The following is a 23471-nucleotide window of genomic DNA, read 5'->3' on the forward strand; positions in this document are numbered from 1 at the left end:
CATTTCTACTGGTTGTTTCCCCCATTCCTGGAAACTCACGCGTGTGAGCCCAATTTTCAAAGCTGGAGACAAGGCTGATATTAAGAATTACAGACCTGTTGCCATTCTGTCAACTATACCCAAAATATTTGAAATGATTATTTATAAGAAATTGCATCACCAAATTATGCCGTTTCTAGGAGAAAACCAACACGGTTTCATGCCAAGAAAATCCACGGTATCAAATTTGTTAACATTTTCGCGATTGGTGGCCGTCGGACTGGACTCGAGACACCAAACCGATGTAGTGTATACGGATTTTGCCAAGGCTTTTGATCGAGTTGATCATGATATTTTATTACTTAAAATGTTTAAACTTGGCTTAGATCAACTGACACTTATCTTCTTCGCGTCATATCTAAAATCCAGAAGACAATATGTATCAATAAATGGACAGGAATCTAAACAATTCCCCGCCTTGTCAGGTATTCCCCAAGGGTCAAACCTTGGTCCTCTGTTGTTCCTAATACTTATAGACGACATTCAGGTCTGTGTAAAATATAGCAGATGTCTTTTATTTGCGGATGATCTCAAACTTTTGATGGAAATAATATTTTACGAAGACTGCTTAAAAATGCAATCTGACCTTGATGCTATAGCAGAATGGTCAGATAAAAACAAACTAGAATTTAATATAAAAAAATGCGTAACAATGACATATACCCGCTCTCAGAAGCCCGTAGTTTTTGATTACACCATTAAAAAGAAAAAATTATGCCGAGTCAATAGCTATAAAGATCTCGGTATCGTCTTTGATCCCAAACTAACATTCTCGGACCACATATCACGACTTACTACAGCATGCTACAAACTCCTGGGATTTATCACCAGAACATGTAAACAATTTCACGACCCAGATGCAATGATAGCCATGTTTGATGGCGTCATACGAAGTAAGCTGGAGTATGCTAGTGGTGTGTGGACTCCGCACCAAACTAAGTATATTAATATGCTGGAACAAATCCAGAAAAAAATCCTCAGGTATGTCTATATGCGGATGCGTGGAACTTATCCAAGGTTCATGCACCATGTGGACTTACTTGAGGCAACAAATTGATTTAGCTTGGAAACTAGACGTCATGCAAATCTTGCAATACTTAGTTTTAACATAATCCATAACTATATTGATAGCCCGTTCCTCTTGGAATGCTATGGTTTATACGTGCCCGAAAACTTCAGCCGTAGTCGTCGACACGACTTATTCAAAATACCATACGGCAGAACAGATATTCTAGCACAACATAGCATGACAAGAGGAATGGTGCTATTGAATGAAATCTCAGAAGCACTAGATATATATAATTCTTCTTTAAATAGCCTAAAGTTTTTTTTGTATAATAATTATCTTCATAGGTGTTAAGATTGTCAAATTGAGAATTGTACAGTAATTGGATAATCTATCTGTTGTGCAATAAAAAAAAATAAAAATAAAAAAATGAAAGTGTAACATAAATAAAAATGATTTAAAAATAAATCATAAAATACAACAAACTTGATGTTATACACGAACTCTAAAAACCCTTGAATTTCATATACTTGTAGTAGAAAAATAAAAAAGAAAGTTATATTGGTGAACACGCCGATTGGCGGGTGATGAGTTTTTCGAAACATTCTAAATTCCCCAAATGACGGAGTTGGCAGTGAACCTGTTAAGAATTATATGTTTATTGAATTTTAAATGTATCATAACTGCATAGTTTTTTCTTCTTTTTTTAAATAATTCTATTGTTACAACATTATTCCGTGCAAGTGGTAAACTGTATTTTTTACTCCACCTCATAATAAGAGAAGAATCCTCTTTCTCCAGTGGCAACCCCCTTCTCTCCTGGGCCCGAGGCCTCGGAGCCCAGAGCAGATTTGGCAGGGTCCTCCAGGGTAAAGGTGCGCCCGAATGTGGGGATGCCAAGAACTAGCTTGTCCTTGTCCGCCCCTGCGCCGATCAAATAGTTTACGGTGAAGTTCTGGAAATTAAACATCAATTCATTTTAGATTCAATAAAAAGCATGAGAGAAGGGGGACAGTCGGGCGCATGCGCAGACCGCGGATGGAAGATGGGGATGGACGGGTGGCTGTTTGCAAATTAATTCGTTCGAAATATTCTATAACGAAACATACTAATTTCGGTTGTTTGTGATGATGTGCGTTGGTTATTACTACGTGTTAAATACACACGTGTAATGAAATCAAATTTGCTGATGAATTTATTTGTCATTTTCAAATCAAAACAGGGATGTTTATCGGAAGAGTATTTTATTTTTATTCATTAATTAATAATTGTATGTGTAAATGTATGTGTAATGTGTCAACATAAATTTTAATCTTTTTTATGTAGAAAATTAACAATATTATTTGTTTTTAGAAGGCATTGATCCCGAGGCAAATATTATCTGAACACTTTCAGCTTCACAAACCCTTCGCTAGTCGGTTTAAGGCAAAGCATGCGAAATCACTATTTTGATTAATTTTTATAACAAATTGGTGTACATTATGAAAACCAAAAAATATGTTTTAGTTAAATTGAAGGTTTTCGAAGGAGTAGAATACAAATAAAAAAATAAATTACTCAATAAAAAATATAAATGCAAACTACTACAAAATTTTTTTTCAGTAGAAATGTATGAACACGTAAAGGAAACAACTTTTAAAAAATACAGTTTTATAGCTAAGATTATCTGTGACAGTTTCACTTGATTAACTTTTTTGCTCTTATAAAATTATTTACAAAATAAGTAAAAACCAGTTTTTTGCTTGAAATCGAACGTTTCTAGACTCCGTTTGTCAAGCGATTTTAATGCCTATTACCTACGACATAAGGTATACCAAGCATATACACATTTTGGCTTGTAGCTTCCTCTTAATAAAAGTAGTTTACTAAAGAATATGGGTGGCGAGTGTTGTTTTGTACATACAGCAGAACAGATGTTCTAGCACAACATAGCATGACACTTTGAATAAAAATTCTAAAATAGTGGATGTATGTATATGTGTGTTAATTCCTATTTAAATAGCTTTAAGACTTTTTATATAATTATCTTTATAGATGTTGAGAGTGGCAGAATGAGAATATTGTAATGTAGATGGATTAATAATCTGTCGTAGAATTAAAATAAAATAAAATAAATGACTAATCAATGACCATACATTATACTGAAGCAACACAGAAAAATCAGGCTGAAGAATCCAGGAAGCCTTTCAGAAAGAAGAATCCATGGACTGTACGCAGAGAATTCAATGCACTCACAATATTGTTAACGTCATCAGGAGATCCGCTGACAGAGTACAGTGGAGAGTGATGACCCACGGTTGGCTCCAGACCCGTGAAGAAATCGTATCCTCGGATGTTCATCCAGTCAGCAGCCCTGCAATTCAATTTAGTAATTAAAGTAAGTAAACATAGCGGATTTCAAAATAGCCAGATGTATATAACGTTTAATATGACGACCTTTATTTCAGACCAGTCGCCGGTTCAAATCCTGGCTGAGAATAGTACAAATCAAATGTTTTATTTTAGGTTATTCCACGAATAAAATTCATAATTTATAGATACATGGAATAAATTACTTTATATCAGAGGTGGAGATTATTACAAAACCCAGAGAAAGGTATAACATAGCTGACAGGTATTTACGTATGAACCTACGTTACTAGAAAGCAGCTTAGACACAAATAAATATGCGATCCAACATCCCTTTTTAATTTAATTTTTTGTTATTTTTCTAGTTAGAAAATTTCGAAGGAAACCGTTCGCATGTTCTGAGTGGAGTTTAAATTCTAGTTTCACACCATGTGTGCAACTTCATGACGCAATTCAAGGGAAACCCTTCTCGCGTTCCTAGTGCAGCTACAATTTTCTATTATTACATTCATTTGAAAACATGACATTTGGTAACGCATTTTCCTTTTTTATCCTCATAATTCTTGTAAGGTGTATAAAACGAGGTAATAATAATATTTATTTATTTATTTTACGCCTATTAAGGCTTTTATATAAATATAAAACAGTATTTAAGAAATTATACTCGTAAATAGTGCAGAAAATTACTGTTTAAAACACATATAAATAAAAAATATTGTTGAATTTGATCCACACAGTATGTAGATGTAGATACAAAATATTTAAAAAAAAAACGATTTTTTTTTTCTTTCAGCCGACAAAATACTGTTAACGTGCAAAATGTAATACTGTCAATTTAAATAGCTGTATCAAAATATTCCTCTACTTGATGAAAAAAACATAAATAAGAAATATATAATACTAAAATAATAACTTTTATAACCGATGTGGTCGACATATTTGGGTCAGAGGGCTAAAATAGGCGATATTATTTTTAAATGTATTTAGGTGAAACATGCTATGGCGTCTTAAAGGAACGGCTACGCGGCCTTTTTCATACAAAACTTAAATTTGGATTTTAGTTCAAAATAGCTTGTTTCACCTGGGACTGTGGAACATTTATTGCAATAATATTACCCAAAGCATTTTAATATCCGATTTTTTTATACTGCCTTGCGGATCACAGCACCTTACAGACGAGATAGAGCAAGTACCACGTAATCCGTTGCCACGTGTGGCAGTGCGATCAGTGGCGATTTGTACATTTTTTACTCAAAATAAGATAAGGAATGGCGGGTTAAAATGCTTTGGAAACGCGCTGCGAGTCTGCAGTACGTTAGTTACACTCCGTGGTGTATTGTATTAAAAAATGACATACTTGGTGATTTCAGGGATTTCGTAACCCTTATCGATGAACTGCTTGGTCCTGGGCAGCGTAACAGAGAGCAACAGCCTGGGCTTCTTGGTGGTTTCTGCGTCGGCCTCGAACCCTTGACGCATCTCCTTGATCAGCTTGGCGTAATTGGCCTTGTCCTGCACCTTACCACCAAGCCCGAAGGCAGGCTTGCCCCAGTCCAGGTCGAGTCCGTCAAAGTTGTGCTCGTGCAAGAACTGGAAATATTAGAAATGTTTTTTACTTATGACCCGCCGTCACGCCATATGCGTGAGGTGTTCAAGAAGATTCAAGATACGCCTGTCCACCAACTTCGTGGCATGGCATCAGATCGGGAGAGGCTAGTTTGAGGAGACCCTTTAACCTCTCCAACTGGTTTGTCGACCTATGACCTTGCAACCTGTAGGAGGGATATGTTCATATGTCCGTCACTCCTGCATACACTGTTCCCTAGATTCCTTCCAACCCTCAGACCTTTACATTCCCAGAACTCCCTCTCCTTCCATTCCTTAAAAAAAACCGCCACACGGCATCCGTGTGTCGTGTTAATGTAAAAAAGTATTATCTAAATATTTAATGACCCGGTACAGTGTACGTCTCTCGTCTGGAGTCCCAAAGTACTTGAAATAATCCCTTGACTCTGATCGGACTCTGGGCGGTCTGTTTGATTGATTCCACTATCTTGACAAATGGATTGCAATCGAGCTCGGAAATGCTGTCTTTGTTCTACGATGGAAGATTCTCCGAGGGTCTAGCATCATTCATCCCCTCGGCACCGGTGCATAGTCGGGAAACAAGTCAAACGCGAGCCCAACATTTGAATACTCGTTCTTGAGTTCAACAGATCTTCAAGACCCATCTTCAACCCTCCTCGAAACCCTCCCAGAATTTTTTTTTTCTACACCTTCAATGAAGCCGTCTAAAATAATTTCACTTGGAGAATATATAATGGGTACGTTTAGTAGCATTTTAGATGTGTGTTTCTCTTTATTCTTTGCCATAAAACCACAGGAACAAATTGTAGAAAAGTGCTTACGTTAAATAAAGGTAGCAAAGAAAAATCTTTGTTCATACACACCTTGATTGCATTTTGAACGAATTCAGCTCGTCTCGAGCTTTCTGAAACGATGTGGGAGAATGTCGTTGAGCCTTCCGCTGTTCCTCCTAGCGCGAACATCGTCTTCAAGGCTGGATTCTTCGTCTTCAGTCCTGTGAATGTACTGAATCCCGCTGAAAGGACCAAACAGCGTTACGTTAAAAAACGGGTGTTTATCGAGCAAGAAGCCTTCGGCGGAAATCAATTTAGTATTTGTTGGGTTAGAAAGTCGCTAAATTTGTTTAAGTAGTGTTAAAGTGAGACAGCAATACATGTGTATTTATATAGAGTAGTGCGTTCTGGCTCAGCCTCTTTTATCCAGAACATCGTCTAAGCTATCATAAAACCACAAAATTTATAAGATAGGTGTTTACAAAGTAACCAACCTCATAATTACTATTATTTTCAGTTTTTTTAATGGATAAAAGGCTCAAGTTATGACTCACCATTGTCGATATCCTGCCAGGCGTCAGAGGGCAGGATCTGTCTCTCCTTGGTGAAGCTTCCGAAGGCGTAGTTGAGATGTGTGCATAGGTTGGGATCCAAGTCCTTACCGGTGTACTTGCCCGCCCCCGGCCGGTAGGCGGACCAGTTGGTAAAGTAACACACCACGCGCGGTTCCGATACCCCTGCAATACAATACCATGTTCAAACTAGCGGTTAGTGGTTGTTTATCAGTTGTGCAACATTTAACACACGTCTATGTTTAAAAGGTACAACGCCATAAACTTGTTTTTATTTTTAACCTTTTATTAGATGCAAACTAGTACAAAATGTACCAGGAGCACATCATTTCAGAGGTACGTGAATACTTAATAATTAATAATTTTTTCAAGACCTGAACAATTTTTTTTAATATCTACCAGGAAAACACGAATTAAAAGGTAAAGCCATAGCAAGCTTGTTTTATACGCCTGGTGTATATCACTCACGCAATACTCAGAACATTTACAGAAACATATTTAATGGTGTCAATTTTCAGACGTCATAAGGAAATTAGCGCACATCGTGAAACTTGAAGGTACTCGTGCATATGATGATCCTTCAGTTTTGAGATTTGTGCTTTCGACTTTGTGCTGTGAACTTTCACCAACAGCTTTGCGCTTTGGCTCTAAGCTTTGAGCTTTATGCTTTGAACTTTAAGCTTTGAGCTTCATCTTTGAGCTCTTAGATTTGATCTTTAAATTTTGATCTTTGAGATGGGATTTAAGCTTTTAGCATTGAGCTTTGAGTTTTGAGCTTGGTGGATAAATAACTTTGAGCTTTGGCTATGAGCATTGATTTTTTGTAATTACACGGACAAAAATGAGTAGATCTAATTTATTAAGAATCTCTTCAAATTAATGGATTTCCGTTAATTTCCACGCAATTCGAACATGTGTTAATAATACGTAAATAATAATTATAATATTTGGATGATTTGTCTAAAATTATTGGACGTTTTTGTGTAAAATTAGCTAAAGGGCGCTGTACAAATAAATAATATATTTCTACAATGATCTATCTTATTACTAACTATTATCAATTTATGGCTAACGTTTTAACGTTAGCCATAAATTGACGGCCTTTAGGCCTGCAATCCCGATTTTAACCGGAAATCTAATAATTTGAAGAGATTCTCAATAAATTAGCAAAATGCTCATTTTTCTCCATCTATAATCGGTAAATTAGTCAATATTTACATGTTTAATTTTTACTAACCTCGGTTGCATAATAAAACATTATTATGCAACCAAAACTCACTCAAGCAATCAATCCTCACTACTCTAAAATGCATATTGCAGAATCATATTTAGAATGCGTCTTTCTGAATTGTTTCTTTTGCATTTCTGTATGACTGTGGTTTATTTTTAAATTTCCTCCTTACAGATGTAAAATAATATGAGATATTCAAAGAGTACGTAATCGAACAGAGTTACGCAATTTTTATATCAAGATCATTTGACCATTTTAATACGACATGTGACCTGATGATGGACACTGCAAGGCAACCTGAAACGTTGGAGAGGAAGCGCAACACTGCATAGCACCCCGTAAATACGATAAATATCAATTATTTTAAAAATCTATTCTGTCGAACTCAGTCACGAATATGCCAAGAGGTTGAATTAAAATATAAACCCGTTTATCAATCATACAAGAGACGTAACTCTGTAGTTTTGGATATTGCAAATCATGTGTGCTTTGAGATTTTCACGGCCAAAAGTATTATAATGATTTGTTTTGGGGGTACTATGCCGTGTTACGCTACCTCCTTCTTTAGCCAACATTTCGAACAGCATTGCAGTGACCATAATCACATAATTCATCATCATTCATCTGCCCTGATGATGGACACTGTAATGCTGTCCGAAACGTTGACTAAAGGAGGTATAATACCCCAAAAACAAATCACTCTAATTGCAAATCATGTTTAAATAGCGTCTAATTTTATTTATTTGTTCATCTTTAAAACAATGATCAAGTCGGTACAAAACAACTGAAAACAATCTATGTTTATACATATGATAACCTTCCTTGCTTAATACTTAACCTGGACACGACTATTTATCAATCGTAGACACTAATAATAAATACAGCATCGTTTATAAATGTGGTAGGTTATTGCTATTTATCATTCTAGGTTATACAAAAATACATGCTCATCTGATTACAAAAGTACCTAATTAATATTTCTGTAGAAAATGTAGAATTGTAGATCGTGAACACTAGGTGTGTACTAGGTACCTATAGTTTTTCCAATTTGTGGCAATTACAAATGATAAAAAAATTATATCAAATTAGAATTAATTAACTAGAGAGGTCCCGAGTTGAAATTTCGGTAGTAAAATTATCGATTTGGGAGGCCGCCGACCAGGGAATTGATTGGGATTCATGAGGTGAGGATTGTCTACATTTGGAAAGACTGGTTGAGAGAGACATTTTTACCTCTCCATCACGACTCCCCCGACTCACGCCTTGCACTGCATTGGGAGGGACTGATTCACACGTCCCTCACTCCTGGCCACCCCGCATACACTTTTCTTTCCCAGATCTTCCTTTCCTTTAAAAACCCTCCCATCATCATCCCAGCATCCCCAAAGATGACATAGACCATGACGCACGTTATTTTTCTAGGGCCTCCTGTGTGGAGCTAATTTAAAAAGAAACGTAATGTTTTTATTTTCTGTGTCTTTTCCAGTTCATATTCTTTGAATGTTGTTTACAAATAAAGCAATCAGTTTTTAATGCAGCAGCACGGCTCATAACCGGGGTTTCAAAATACTCGCACATTTTAGAACACCTTTGTAACCTTCACTGGCTCAAGTGCCCTAAAAGAATCCAGTACAAACTGTGCTGGATGGTGTTTAAATCCATCAATGAAATGGCCCCACACTACATCTCTGAACTATGCGTCCCGGAAAACACTGGTCTGAGGCAGTCAACTCTTAGATCAGCAACATCATCAGCTGTAGGCAGACTGATAGAACCTAAGCGCAAGCCAAATACTAAGTTTGGTGATCGCGCTTTCGGAGTATCTGGGCCGAAGGCTTGGAATAAACTCCCTCCGGAACTAAGATCCATAACAAGTCCAACAGAATTCAGGTCGAAACTAAAAACTTACCTTTTTAAGCTGTAATACCCTTAAATTAAATATACCATTCCTAAGAGAAGGTCCAGTTATATTTAATTTTTCAATTAAGTCCTAAATCCTGTATCTAAATTTCGCCAATAAACAATTACATAATGTTAATTAAGTGTTAATCTCAAGTGACCTACCAGGTAAGTATTGTACTGTATATTTTCTCCATAAATAGTTAAGTAATAACATAGATCACTGTAGAAATGTATTATAAGTTTGTACAGCGTCCTTGAGGTGATTTTGTACAAAAATGGCGCTATACTTTCATTATGCTTCCGATTTTGTTGTCCGGGTTAAATCTTCCCCATAGGAAAAACTAAACCCTTCCACTCACTTTTCCACAAATGATCATCTAGTCAATCACCATTATGCAAGTGCATTATATAAGCAAAATAAATACAAATCAATACAAGAACAACCCGTCAACCCACCAGGGATCAAATGGGAAAATAATTCACCGACTCCAGATATTTTCATATCAGAGGTTCGGCTCGGTAGACCTTCTAACAGGGCCTATAAATCCTACTGATCCCTCAACATAAATATTTAAAAAATCTTTCGTTATCCTACATGTATTTAAAATGACCGACTTTTGCATCTATATATATAGATTTTTTGATAGATCTAATACGTCTAAATTTTTAATGAGAGAGCTAGGTATAATGCCAGTAGCCGAAATAACGAATGGTAATATTTTTATAGTCTGAGAATGCCAAATTCTTTTTATTTCATTTCCTAAATCTGTGTATTTTCTTATTTTTTCATTAGCAGATTTTTGAATATTACAGGAATTTGGAATAGCGACATCAATGATATAAGTTATTTTTTTTTTAATTTTGTCATGTAAAACTATATCGGGTCTATTATGACTAATCGTTCGGTCTGTTAGTATAGTTTTATAATAATATTTTTTTTTAAATTCGTTTTCTAAAAATGAATTTGGTTCGTATTCATAATATGGTACTATATTACGGCAGTCAATCAAGTTATGTTTAATTACCAAACTTTGGTGAATTATTTTTAAAACTTGATTGTGCCTAAATGTATACTCGGACGGTGCTAATATAGAACATCCCGATATAATATGTTCTATAGTTTCCTGAAAAGCCAAACATTTTCTATACAAATCATCAATTTGATTTGTATCTTTGATTATATGCTTCCTATAATTTTTAGTATTAATGACTCTATCCTGAATGGCAAGCATAAATCCTTCTATTTCTGCGCTCAACTCTCCAATACTCAACCATTTGTTTGACGAAGTTTGAAGTGTTTTGCGTTTAAAATTTTATTTGACCAGGAATCTAATAATTCCTGGTTGAGATTTATAAAAATGTTTGCATTCTCATCGTATAAATTTGAAGGTGTAATATTTCTATCTGCTTTGCAAATTATTTTGTGCATTTCTGAGCTATGAGCTTTCCTATGGAGTTCTTAGCATCTCTACCTGATTATGTTTCAAAGAAGTTATTTTGACTATACCTCTACCTCCTAAATTTTTAGGTAAATTAATTCGTTCTATAGCTGAATTTGGATGATGGCAATTAAACTTTGTTAGCGTAGTTCTAATTAATCTTTCTAAGTTATCTAAATCTGTATTAGACCATTTAATTATGCCAAATGAGTACGTTAATAGAGGTATTGCCCAAGTATTTATTGCTTTTAATAAATTTTTAGCAGAAAGATTGCATTTAAAAATTTTCCTGATCCTAATTTGAAATTTAATCCTAATATCATTTTTAATACTAGTATGGTCTAATCTATTTGATTGTGGGTATCCTAAATACTTATAAACCTCATCCCTTTTCATACTAGTAATTTGGAAATTTCTAAATATACTCTCGTCCCCATCTACAATTTTGCCTTTCTCTATATGGATTGTTCTACATTTATCTAAACCAAAAGTCATTTTGATATCATCTGAAAAGTTTTTAACTACCTCGATCATTTTCTCCAAATTTTGTTTAGAATTCGAAAATAATTTTATTTCATCCATATATAATAAATGCGAAATTGTACTACTCTCCCTTGTATTACACTTAACTTTTATTCCAAACTTGCTTTTAATTAACATTTTAGATAGAGGATTCAATGCTAAGCAAAACCAAAGAGGACTCAACGAGTCTCCTTGAGAAATTCCTCTTTTAATTGAGATGTCCGGTATTACTATTTTCTTACCTTTTAAATTGATAAGTAAATTGGTATTCCAATTATTATTATTATTATTATTAAAGTAAAGATTGTATTTAACCATTGTTTGTTATTAAAACTAGTTATATTACCTGTTGCGGGGGCTGTTTGGGCAGCTACGACAAAGAGGCTCGCCACCAATAACAATTTTGTTACACCGATCTGAAAGCAGAAAAAATAGAAATTCCTGAAAATTTACGTTCGTACGGTGAAAACAAAAAATTACGATCGTATGGTGGATACAAAAAATTACTCATTATTTTTTTTTGGTAAACTAATGTTTAAGACAAGATTTTTTATGCGTACGGTGAAAACAAAAAGTGTATCAATTTTCGTAGAATACCCACAGCAATTTATTATATTTTTTATTGTAGTACATATAACCAATAGTTAAACATTAAATTTTCCTTATTCCGATGGTGATAAAAAAGGGTCATGCCTTATTACACGTATTTTAAGTGTTAATTAATTCTAGGAAGAATGTGTACGAATATCAGGTTTGTCGTCACCCTATGTTGAATGCTATTTACTAATATATTATGTTCGTATCATTTGGTGACCGCATAACTCAACACAACAACAACTAAACAAACATTCAAAAAGTTATATAAAGTCATGAAAACTGATAAAACAAAAACTAGATAGTAATGCCAAATCACTCGTTTTGGGTATGAAAATTTGGTCGAGTCTAGACATATTTTAAGCTGCGTTTACATCAAAGTCTTCCACTAAGTTTTCACAAGTTGCGGCAATTTGTTGCTTTTTCTACAAGATCCAGCAACTTTTTCTGTCTTCCACTTGTGGAGAGACAAATCTTCCACTAAATTTTGGTTTCCCGCTGAGTGTCGGTAAAGATCAAAGAAAGTTGAAAACTAAAAGTGGAAGATTTGTTGATGCTTGTGACGTAACTGGCCACTTCCATAGATTTGATGCGTTTTTGGGAGACCCGAAAAATAAAAACTTTGCTAATTATTTTAACCATTAAAACTACATATAAAGGTATTAAGTTAGAAGGTTAAATGTTATGTAATTCACATATTGAAAATTTGCTGCAAGTAATCGTAAATAATGATTCGTTTATTACGTTACTTAAATTATAAAATTAAAATTATATTATTTATTTTCATGTTTTATCAGTTCAGTTGGTTCACGCGGGTTAAAAATTTCTATCAATATGTAAAGGAACAGCAAGTCTGTGGCATTTAAGTAAAGAGGTACATATCACGGTTCCACAAAAACTCCTCAAAATGTCAATTCAACACACCTATAAAAAGTGCTATAAAGTTATAAAAAGTGATGAAACATAAACTATGTTAATTAGTTATATATGTAACCTATTTAACCCCGTTTTTGTTCACTTTTCAAAAATTTTTCATTTCATACATATGTAACCTATTTAACTTAGTTTTTGTTTCATCACTTTTCATAACATTATAGCACTTTTTATGTGTAATATTATTTTTAAGCCGTAATGCGGCAGTATAAGTAGTGAGATTTTTAAACCGCCCGACCCACATGAAATAGGAACGAATTACAATCGTAGTGAGACGGAGGATGGCAGATAACAATCTGGTTGATTTGACAAACATAGATCGGTCGCACAATGTAAATGTAAAAAGCAGTAATACCCATTTGCAGCACTATCAAAGTAATATTTTAAATTGAAATATCGGTTTACCAAAGCAAATAAGGAACGCATAATCGAATTAGCCGGATTTCAATGCAATTCAAAACAAACCATGACATTACGAATTTCATCTGAAGAAAAATGAAGTTAGCAACAAAACGCGAAATTCGAAAATGACCTATTTTCAGATTTGAAACAATGTGGTGACAGTCTAAAAAAATCAGCAAGCAACATACGGCCCTCTTTCTTCCTCGTATAGCTATACCAACGCTGCATCGGCGTATTAGGGAATTTTATAAGTAATACTGAAGGAGTTTACGCCAGTTTACGGTTAGAAAATGAAGTGCATAATAAATGTTTACCTATACGATAATTTACCTAAACTTTGTGTCACATCTGCCCTGATGATGGACACTGAAATGCTGTCCGAAACGTTGGCTAAAGAAGGAGGTAGCGTAACACGGCATAATACCTTAAAAATTAATCAATATAATACTTTTGGCCCTGAAAATCTCAAATCTGGTTTATTTTATATTATCATATTTCACGTGACACATAAAATTTTACTAGGGGAACTTTGCCGTTGATTATAAAGTAATCATTTTCACATTAAGATTAGTTGTTGACATTAAAAACACTTTAAGTACCTACTTATATATAACATTGATATAAATATCATAAGGTTGACCTTTCAACGAAGAAAAAAGACACCAACATTGCAGAAAAGTATGCAGACGTAATCACCCGGAGTAGATCTTTTATTGCGAGATTATAGCTCTCAGGTATTTTTTTAAACCGCATTTGGTTCTGGGATAGATACAAAAATTAATTTGTTTCTTCGCTAACTCTACAACAAAATCCCACTCTCCTTCAAAAACCACATCAACATATTAAAATATTTAAAATTCAAATAAACAGCTGGACAATACCTAAAATAAACAAACTTTGGACAAACTGTATAATTCAAATGATGAATTAAACAGTTTGTCCAAAGTGATGAAGTGTCACCATCTCTAAGGGTGCATATAAGCAGGACAAAATTTCCCGAGCAACGAATTGGGGCTGATTAACAAAGCAACCGCGAGCTGCGTTTCGCCCTTTCCCATTCGCGTTTCGTTCCTGTCCCATTCGCGGCTCGACTGGCGGAAATTTTGTCCTGTTTATACGTAGCATAAGACAATTCTGTTCAATTGACAATACCCATAGTAGGAACAGCTTACACTGGTGGGATAAAAGGGTATTATCCAAAATAACCACCATCTTGAACCGGAACCGGAACGTATCAAACAAATGTACAGACAGATAAAATGACAAGATTATTATTTTGCGTGATTCTAAAAATGGGTCAACTTACAAGTATTTTTGTAAAAACTTACCCAACTTACAAGTATATTTACAATCTATTAACACACATAATTAAATTTTAATATTTTTAAACGGGACGGTAGAGAGCAAACATGGAAGCACTTCGCAAGATGTAGTAATTTTGGCAATCAGGAACGGAATGAATCCGTTCTGGCTAGCTGGGCTAGGAGGCTAGTCAGGGTTCAGGAGACAACATATTTGTGGACGATACTGTTGGACAATCCGCCAATAGAAGGTACTGTATCATAAGGTAGCTGCAGTATTTGCTTCCCGTCTATGTTCTATACATAAATATATATAACTAGCCGAGCCTCGAATAAGTATATAAATCTTTCAACAAATCCAGATTTTCTAATACTTCATTATTTATATTTATACGAAATTCTCAGCAAAGGAGATCCCAAATAATAAAAGAGAAAAATAATAAAACTTTTAAAATGTGATTTATTAATCAGGCGAAGTGTCTCCTAGTGAATTACTCACTAAAGTTGTTTACTAATGGCTTAATGAGCATGACAAACTTGACTAAGGTTCGTTTGATAATCAAATTTAATATGCATAAGTAATAATATTTCCAACAACCCGACCCAAGCAGGTTCTCATTGCCGTTGGCAGTCGATACGACCGGCTAGTGTTGTGCTGGCCTGTTTGGCCGTTGAACCAAGACCCCATCCACTTATACAAAACCACCTCAAACCTGGCCAGAACACTGATCCAAATCAGCCTCTTATTTCTAAAAGATTCTCCTTTTTCCTTATTGATTGAGCTTAATAAAGTCCTGTTTAACTTGACCATTTTGGATTTAATCTGATGTAATTTTTGGTGTTACGTTCCGGTTCCGGTTCAAGATGGTGGGTGTGTTGGATACTATACTTTTATAACGCCAGAATTAAGATGACCGTGGTAACTACGACCTGAAACGTTTGAAAAAATAATTGTCATTGAGGTGGTTATATTTCTTCGGACAAATCGTAAAATTCCTTATCCGAATTTCCACCAATTTATAACATATTTCTCTTGAGTACTTTAACATTTTTAAGGTCCTAAAAAACATTTGTTGTTTTTGAAGAGCTATACATTTGTGGAGCCGAAAGGGTAATTATAAGAAATTCCCTCATTAGAAAAAAAAGTAAATCATTAAAAAGTAATTTTGTTCAATTTTCAAATTATGTATGAAAAAAATCACAGTATATCTTTAAATGCACCTTAGGCATTTGTCGAGAGATTTTAGCTATTTGAATAATTTTCTCTAACATTCGTATTTACATATATCCCTTTAAAACCATCTTCTTCTTGTTTGTGAACGCCTACTAAGTTGTTAGGTATTTAAGTACCTAGTCACAAAGGTTTTGAATAATTTATAATGAGTAAATTCGAAATATTAGGATTTTCATGAAATCTGTTGATTCTTTCGTTAAAGGCCTGAAAATCCCGCTTTTAACCGGAATACCAATAAATTGAAGAGATTATTAATACATTAGTATTGATAATAATTCTCCTTGTATAACATCGCCATGGATTCTGTGTTTTGGCCTAGGTTGACGTGGTTCTGTCTGATAACTTCTTCCTCGTGCATTCTGTATTCCGTACAGTTTTAATGCTAGCCACGTCGAGTCATGGACAGCAGGGGAAGACAGATTTGCGGAAATTTCCGTTTTAAAAATGACCTTAAGATGCACATCGTATTAATTGTTTGCAGGTGACATTTTAATAAGCGAGCATAACTGTGACGCTGTTAAGATGGCATTTGCGCATACATTTTAAAACTAAAATAGTACAGGGTTTGGAGACCAAAAAAACTGTTTGAAAAGCTATTTATTAGAAGATGTATGTAACTAGAACGACTACTGTGCAGTTTTCGTAGCTAGGACGGGATTTAACTGATCACCATAGAGCAAGGGTTCCAAAAATTTTCAGTTTTTCAATTTTAGATTGTAGAATATGGTTACATTTCTACAAAAATAAAATTATTTTATTTTTTCTTGTCAAACTAGTCTGTGCATGATATCTAATTGAATAAACTCAAATTTTCTTTGTATTCAAGTGTAATTTTCAAAATTGAAATCAGTTGTTTAAAGAATTCAGACAAGCGTTAAAATATGTCCCTACGTATAACATCATTTCTTAACAAAAAAATAATTTAATTGTCGTTTTCAAAATTATTTAAATTTCATTAAAAATAATATACAGTATACTTGCGGCACTTTCCAGAGTGGAAGATACTCTCAGTATTGCCCTGGTCTAAGACCACCATTCAGAACTGAAATTTTACTTGAAATGGCTTTAGCAGTGTTCAGTGACCAACCATGTACTTCCCCACCATGCTCTTCTCACCTAATTCCCCTCCTCACTACATTTAGCCTCTCGAAAAACTTCTTAATAAGTCAGACTGTTTTCTTCATAAATAAATTACGATTTCGTCGAAATGGTGTCAGTAATATTATTCAATCCAATTAATAACTTTGAATGTACATTTCAAACTTTGCAGCAAAGGCGAGTAGTAGCTAACTTAACATTTATACACAGAATTTTAAACAATAACATCGACTGTACCGAACTTCTGTCCCTTATTAACTTTAACATACCTTTGAGACGTACACGACATACAGTGCTATTCCACACGCTTAATTATAAAACAAATACAGCATATAATACGCCAATTAACCAAGCTCTTCATACTCTAAATGATATTTGTTTAAACTCTAACATCGACATTTTTTCGGATTCACTGCCCAAATTCAAACGTGGCATCATGTCAATAATAAAACTGTTCAATGCGCATACGTATATACACACACGCTGACACATACTTACACACATACCTATATACTACACACGTCACGTGGTAATTATGAAATAATTATACCACTTAGCAGACATTACAAGCAAACATATCATAGGTACCCAACATGAAATCTCTAATTCCTGTATACTGTTTCATAACTGTACTGTTTGTTTATATAATATCAAAAAATATCAAATGTTTTGTTGTTTAACATTAATTTATAATAACTTATAAGAGTAATAATAACCCAACTCGTTTTTAGCTTACGATGATAGATGGGTCGTGATGATTAAAACTGGTCAGAGAATTATTTACTGTATAATCCAAGTAATCAAAAGAAATATCAAATGCATTACATTAACTTCAGCGTTCTGCTATAATTCAAATGGTACAAGGAAGTGGAGTGAGATTACAGTGGTTTTTAATCGACCAACAAGTTAGTCACTTTCTGACCTCACAATGGATTTAAAAGGAAAGAATTTAATCAAATAAAGTAGTTTCTTGTTATGTGTGTTTACAGTTAAATTAATATTTGAAAACCAAATAATAGTTCCAGACGAAAATGATGGTACGAGCTGAAATAGTTGTTATAGCGTTGACGCCGTTGACCCAGAAATTCCAGTCAGAAAAGCTGACTACAGTAATATATGACTCATTTATAAATTCACTGTTTTAATTTTTTTCATAAAACAGATGTCTTCAAAGTGATTTTGACTTAAGTAGATAAAATCAAACGGGAGCAACGGTTAGTACGGGTATTACCTACATACAAAACATACTAAGTACTAAGAGCTAACAGGTAAAATGAAAACGACATTAAATGTAAAAAAATTCTTGATTAAGAGGAAGCTACAAGCCAACAATGTGTATATTCTTGGTATACCTTATATTGTAGGTAATAGGCATTAAAATCGCTTGACAAACGGAGTCCAGAAACGTTCGATTTCAAGCACAAAACTGCTTTTTATTTATTTTGTAAATAATTTTATAAGAAAACAAAAAAGTTAATCAAGTCAAACTGTCACAAATAATCTTAGCTATAATACTGTATTTTTAAGTTGTTTCCTTTACGCGTTCATAGATTTCTATTGAAAAAACATTTTTTTAGTAGTTTACATTTATATTTTTATTGAGTAATTTATTATTTTATTTGTATTCTACTCAAGCGAAACGATAAAAGCGAAATCTTCAATTTACCTAAAGCAAATTTTATGGTATTCATAATGTACACCAATTCGTTATAAAGATTAATGTTGATTAACCAATTTATCATTTATTATTATTATTCATTAGTTTTTTATCATTTTCACTATGTCATTTAATGTAATGAAATATTATATTTATAAAATAATATGAAAACATTAATTTATGTATTAAATGCGTCTCTCTCGACACAGACGTGAGACAGACATCGAAAAAAAACCTGTAAAAAAACTTTATATTGATAATAAAAAATAATCAAAACAGTGATTTAGCATTAAGCTTCGCCTTAAAAAGCTTCCAAAAATAATTTAGAAAGAAGTCACAGATTTATAAATGTCATTGCATAGTCAAACAAAATATTTTCGAATATGGGTCTGTCTGTGATTTAACTCCGTTTCTGAACTAAGTTTTTTTTTGTTTTGATTTTCAAAATTAGAAATGATTGTGTCAAGATTTAAAAAAATATATATTTTTTCCATTTCCAAAATTGGGACCTGATTATTTACGTCATGTTTGTCAATTTCATATTTCAAATTCAGAATTAACATCATTAACTTCAACCATTTTTTCCAGTATGGCCGAGTGGTTAGAGACGTTGTCTCGGTAAGACAGATATCATGGGTTAGATTCCCAATTGAGATCATTACCTTTTTTATTTTTCTGTGTCTTGTTCTGTTACATATTTCGTTTTTTCTCTTTTTCAATGATGTATTACATTTGTGGGTATAACCTTCAGAAGTTATTCCAGTAAAATTGAGATTTTTTTGATATTTTGTCGAAGTTCTATGTTTTATTAGTGGTTTCGTTCAATTGAATAGTAGAATATAAAGTGGAGAATATTAAGTTCTTAAAGATGATTTTCTCAAAGTATAGGTAGGCCATACGAACAACTCGTTTATAATTTTATTGTATAACATTAATGAAAAATATTGTATTATAAAACATATATTTATGTATTTTTATTGTAAAATATTATCTTAAATTGGTATTTACTAATTACCATCACTATATATCGATCGATGTATTATATTTAGATGAGACATGAAGCGAAAAAAATGGTTCCGCTTTTTGACCTCCAACTCTCCCAACGATCTCAATAAAACTACCGATTCTGGTCTGGGCGCACCGCTTATCGCGCTTTAATAGTGGAACAAGTTTAGACGAGATATTACTACGCTGTAGCACCACTATTTATATCTCTATATAACATTCTTCATTGCTTAAGTAATTTATAATACGGTGTATTTAAATAATATTTTAAGCATGCTATTTGCTTAAGACGATGCACTACGTCGTGTGATATTTTAAATTGAGCTGCTATCAATAACAACCCTTACGTAGATGGCGATAAGGTTTAAATTCCCGCTTAACACCATCCGCCTGTTTTGATTTATGCAAGAAAAAAACATGGCCAAAAAGTGCCTTTTATTATATTTTGTGGATGTTCAGGCATAAATATTCAATTTTTTTTCGATCATTTTATAAATAACTTAATTTGCCACATTATACAATAAAATCAAAACCGAAAATGGGTTCGTAAGTAGGAGATTTTGAACTTTAAAGCAGTTTTCATAGGCGTATACACTATTTTTTTCTGGGCTTATAAAAAGACTTACTTATATAAAAAATACTCGATCATTTCAAAGGTCAAGATGTATTCTACTCGCAGTATTTAATAAAAGCATCTGAAACATTTCTAGGCGACCAAATTTTCAAACCAAAAACACATGATTTTGCATTACTACGTATGGCATTGCCTTAACTTTAAATGTCATCCCTTAGGAATAGTGAGAATCTTAAAACGGCTCTCTTACAAAAAAATGTTTTCAAAACGACTAAAACAAACACATTGGGTCGGGGCCACATTTTTTTTTTGTTTTCCCATCGATCACGGAAAACATAAAAATTGGTCCCAAATTGGTAAACGCGTCCCAATTTTTTGTTAAAATGTATTTTTATTAATATTAATATATGTCTGTGTATGTAATTATCTTTAGTTAATATAATAAGCCCTGATGAAGCTTGAGATAAGCGAAATCCGGTTGGCTGTCATTATTAATTCAAATAAAAAATGGTGTATTACAAAGTGTGTTTTTCAATTAATATATATGTCACATCAAAAAAATTTTGGTTCCTTCGAAAAAAAAATTTTTTTTTGGCTGTTTAGAAGAAAAGACGCAACTTTTATATTTTTACTCTTTTTTAAATGTTAAATACTAAACATTAAGTCCCTAGCATAATATAAAGGAATTACTATAATAATTAACTTATAGTATATTATTAACAACATTATTAATGTTTTCATTAATATCTTACTGGAAATAAATAATACATATATTATTGAGATAACTGTTCTGTGCGCATAAACTGGTTTTACCAGATGACTTTGCCGGATATTCCACACATTTGTTGTGTTTTATTTCTATTGAGATATTAAAAAACAGCTTTTGTTGTTTTTGAGTTTCGCTGCTTATTGCGGAAACGTTTTTAAAAACGCTGAAAACGTTTGCGTTTAACTTATAGTCCATTCAATGAACGCATGGAACACATGAATGAATAGTACTTACTGCAGGGAGTACTATTAACCTGCAAAAATTCAGATTTCCCCTAATTTGTTCCAGTTACAATTTTTTTGTCTAGATTAACTGTGATATTAAAATGGATCCAGTATTTAAAGACAGGAAAGTGATTTACATTTTAAGACATTCATGTACAAATATGTATTGGATGAAGGCATTGTTATCGCCTGAACTTGTGTAGGTACCTTTCAAAACCAATTTTATAGTTTGCTTATATTTGTGTATTAGAATACAATAAATATTCAATTTGTATAATTTCGCAGGTGTCGACAATTACCTAAAAAGATAGAGAATTATCTTACCTGTGACTGCATTATGGAATCCTTCGCAGTTGTCCTCGATCACAAACTGGCTCCAACTAAAAAGTAATATCAATGAAACCACACCGTAATAATCACTAACTTAAGAATTTATCAAAACTTAATGCAAAAAATCTCTCATATGGATTATTCTCTTTAAAAAATTGTAATTGAAAGCTTACAAAGTACCTAAATTGGAGTAAATTTATTCATTTTAAAATGTAAATTAAAAAATTCAAAAATCGAATCAGAAATAATTTTAATAAAATGAAATGACCTGGGTCTAATAGGTTTAATGAAAAGAGTTTAGCAAAACTCGAAAAAAAAGCTTACAAAGCTAATTGGAATTAGCTCTGTCAGCTTTTTTAAACTGCAATTAAAAGCTTACAAAATAAATTTCGAGTGAATTGTTCGCTTTTTAAAACTGTGATTAAAAGTTTACCAAGTAATTTAGTGTGAATTGTTCGCTTTTTAAAACTGCGATTAAAAGTTTACCAAGTAATTTAGTGTGAATTGTTCGCTTTTGAAAACTGTGATTAAAAGTTTACCAAGTAATTTAGTGTGAATTGTTCGCTTTTTAAAACTGTGATTAAAAGTTTACCAAGTAATTTAGTGTGAATTGTTCGCTTTTTAAAACTGCGATTAAAAGTTTACCAAGTAATTTAGTGTGAATTGTTCGCTTTTGAAAACTGTGATTAAAAGTTTACCAAGTAATTTAGTGTGAATTGTTCGCTTTTTAAAACTGTGATTAAAAGTTTACCAAGTAATTTAGTGTGAATTGTTCGCTTTTTAAAACTGCGATTAAAAGTTTACCAAGTAATTTAGTGTGAATTGTTCGCTTTTGAAAACTGTGATTAAAAGTTTACCAAGTAATTTAGTGTGAATTGTTCGCTTTTTAAAGCAGTAATTTCAAGTGTCCAATTTCCAAGTGCCAAGCGTCAATTTAGAATGATTTGTTAAACTAACTAAAAAAGCTAACAAAGAAATTTCGAATGAATTGTTCTCTTTTTAAAACTGTAAAAATAGCGCATCACGTAGGTACCTCTATTTTCACAATATAATAATTCAGAATAGATTGTTCTCTTTTTAAAAAGGTTACCAACTTTAGTACCAAATTTAGATTGAAAATTGTTCTTTTTTTAAACTGGAGATAACAGAAATATTATAGACATTCTAGGAATTATTGGTTCACAACAGATTTTTCTCTTTTTAAAACAGTAAATATAAAATCCTTACCTTGTTTTTAGAAGATAATTTAAATGTATATTTCAAATCCGCGCGTTGAGAAGCGGCAAGCTTCGCGAACTAAATAACACTGAAAAGGCGATATGTATAAAATTTATATCTGCCAATAATATGTGGCGACCGGTTCAAGATACCTAATAACATGTAGTTAGTTATCTTATATGGAACGTTGACCGTGAATGTGTGTGATATCGAGGAGTCAGGCTTGTAAATAATAACATTGCATTGAAGGCATTAAATATAACTACGTTATATACTGTGTGACTATGTATGTGATTAATTGATTGGGTGTTTGAGGGAAAACCAGGTTTTGTCTTACGTACAGAAGTCGTGCATATCTAGCATCAAAACAAGTTGCCTCAAAAGTTGATAGAGGAAGTCTGGGACATTGATGGCAGATTTAACGATTTTTCGGTTACTTCTATTAATTTGTGATTTTATTTTGTTTTTATAATATTTATACCCTAGGCATTGAAAAATAGTAAATAAGATTACTACAATCATGTACAATTTTCTTTCCATCACTCTTACTTACCTAGAACTTTAGAACGGGAGTCTTCGTATTGTGTTCAATTCCGACAGAAACACAGAAATACGGGGTATCCGGGGGTAAATTGCACTAACTTCAGGGGGTGATTCTTCATAATTTTAGAAGCAGAAAAGATAATTACTTTTTTACGAAATTCCAACGCTT

The 23471-nt window shown here is 33.1% G+C and overlaps 1 protein-coding gene across 1 annotated transcript in view; it reads right to left on the reverse strand.

Moving 5' to 3' along the window:
- LOC149420163 (chitinase-3-like protein 1) overlaps window positions 1–22984 on the reverse strand; it is a 36897-nt gene extending 13913 nt beyond the window's left edge. The window contains exons 1-8 of the mRNA XM_089636020.1: window positions 22769–22984; window positions 21536–21591; window positions 11767–11836; window positions 6309–6491; window positions 5845–5996; window positions 4752–4984; window positions 3281–3398; window positions 1815–2000 (exon numbers count right to left, since the gene is read on the reverse strand). Of these exons, the coding sequence (XP_089492146.1) occupies window positions 1815–2000; window positions 3281–3398; window positions 4752–4984; window positions 5845–5996; window positions 6309–6491; window positions 11767–11836; window positions 21536–21547 (954 nt within the window). The 5' untranslated portion in view covers window positions 21548–21591; window positions 22769–22984. The remainder of the gene's footprint in view (window positions 1–1814; window positions 2001–3280; window positions 3399–4751; window positions 4985–5844; window positions 5997–6308; window positions 6492–11766; window positions 11837–21535; window positions 21592–22768) is intronic.
- Window positions 22985–23471: the final 487 nt, after the last annotated feature.

Source organism: Hesperophylax consimilis, chromosome 10 (genome assembly GCF_061612785.1).
Source record: "Hesperophylax consimilis isolate HC1 chromosome 10, BYU_Hcon_1.0, whole genome shotgun sequence".
In the NCBI taxonomy this organism is placed as follows: domain Eukaryota; kingdom Metazoa; phylum Arthropoda; class Insecta; order Trichoptera; family Limnephilidae; genus Hesperophylax; species Hesperophylax consimilis.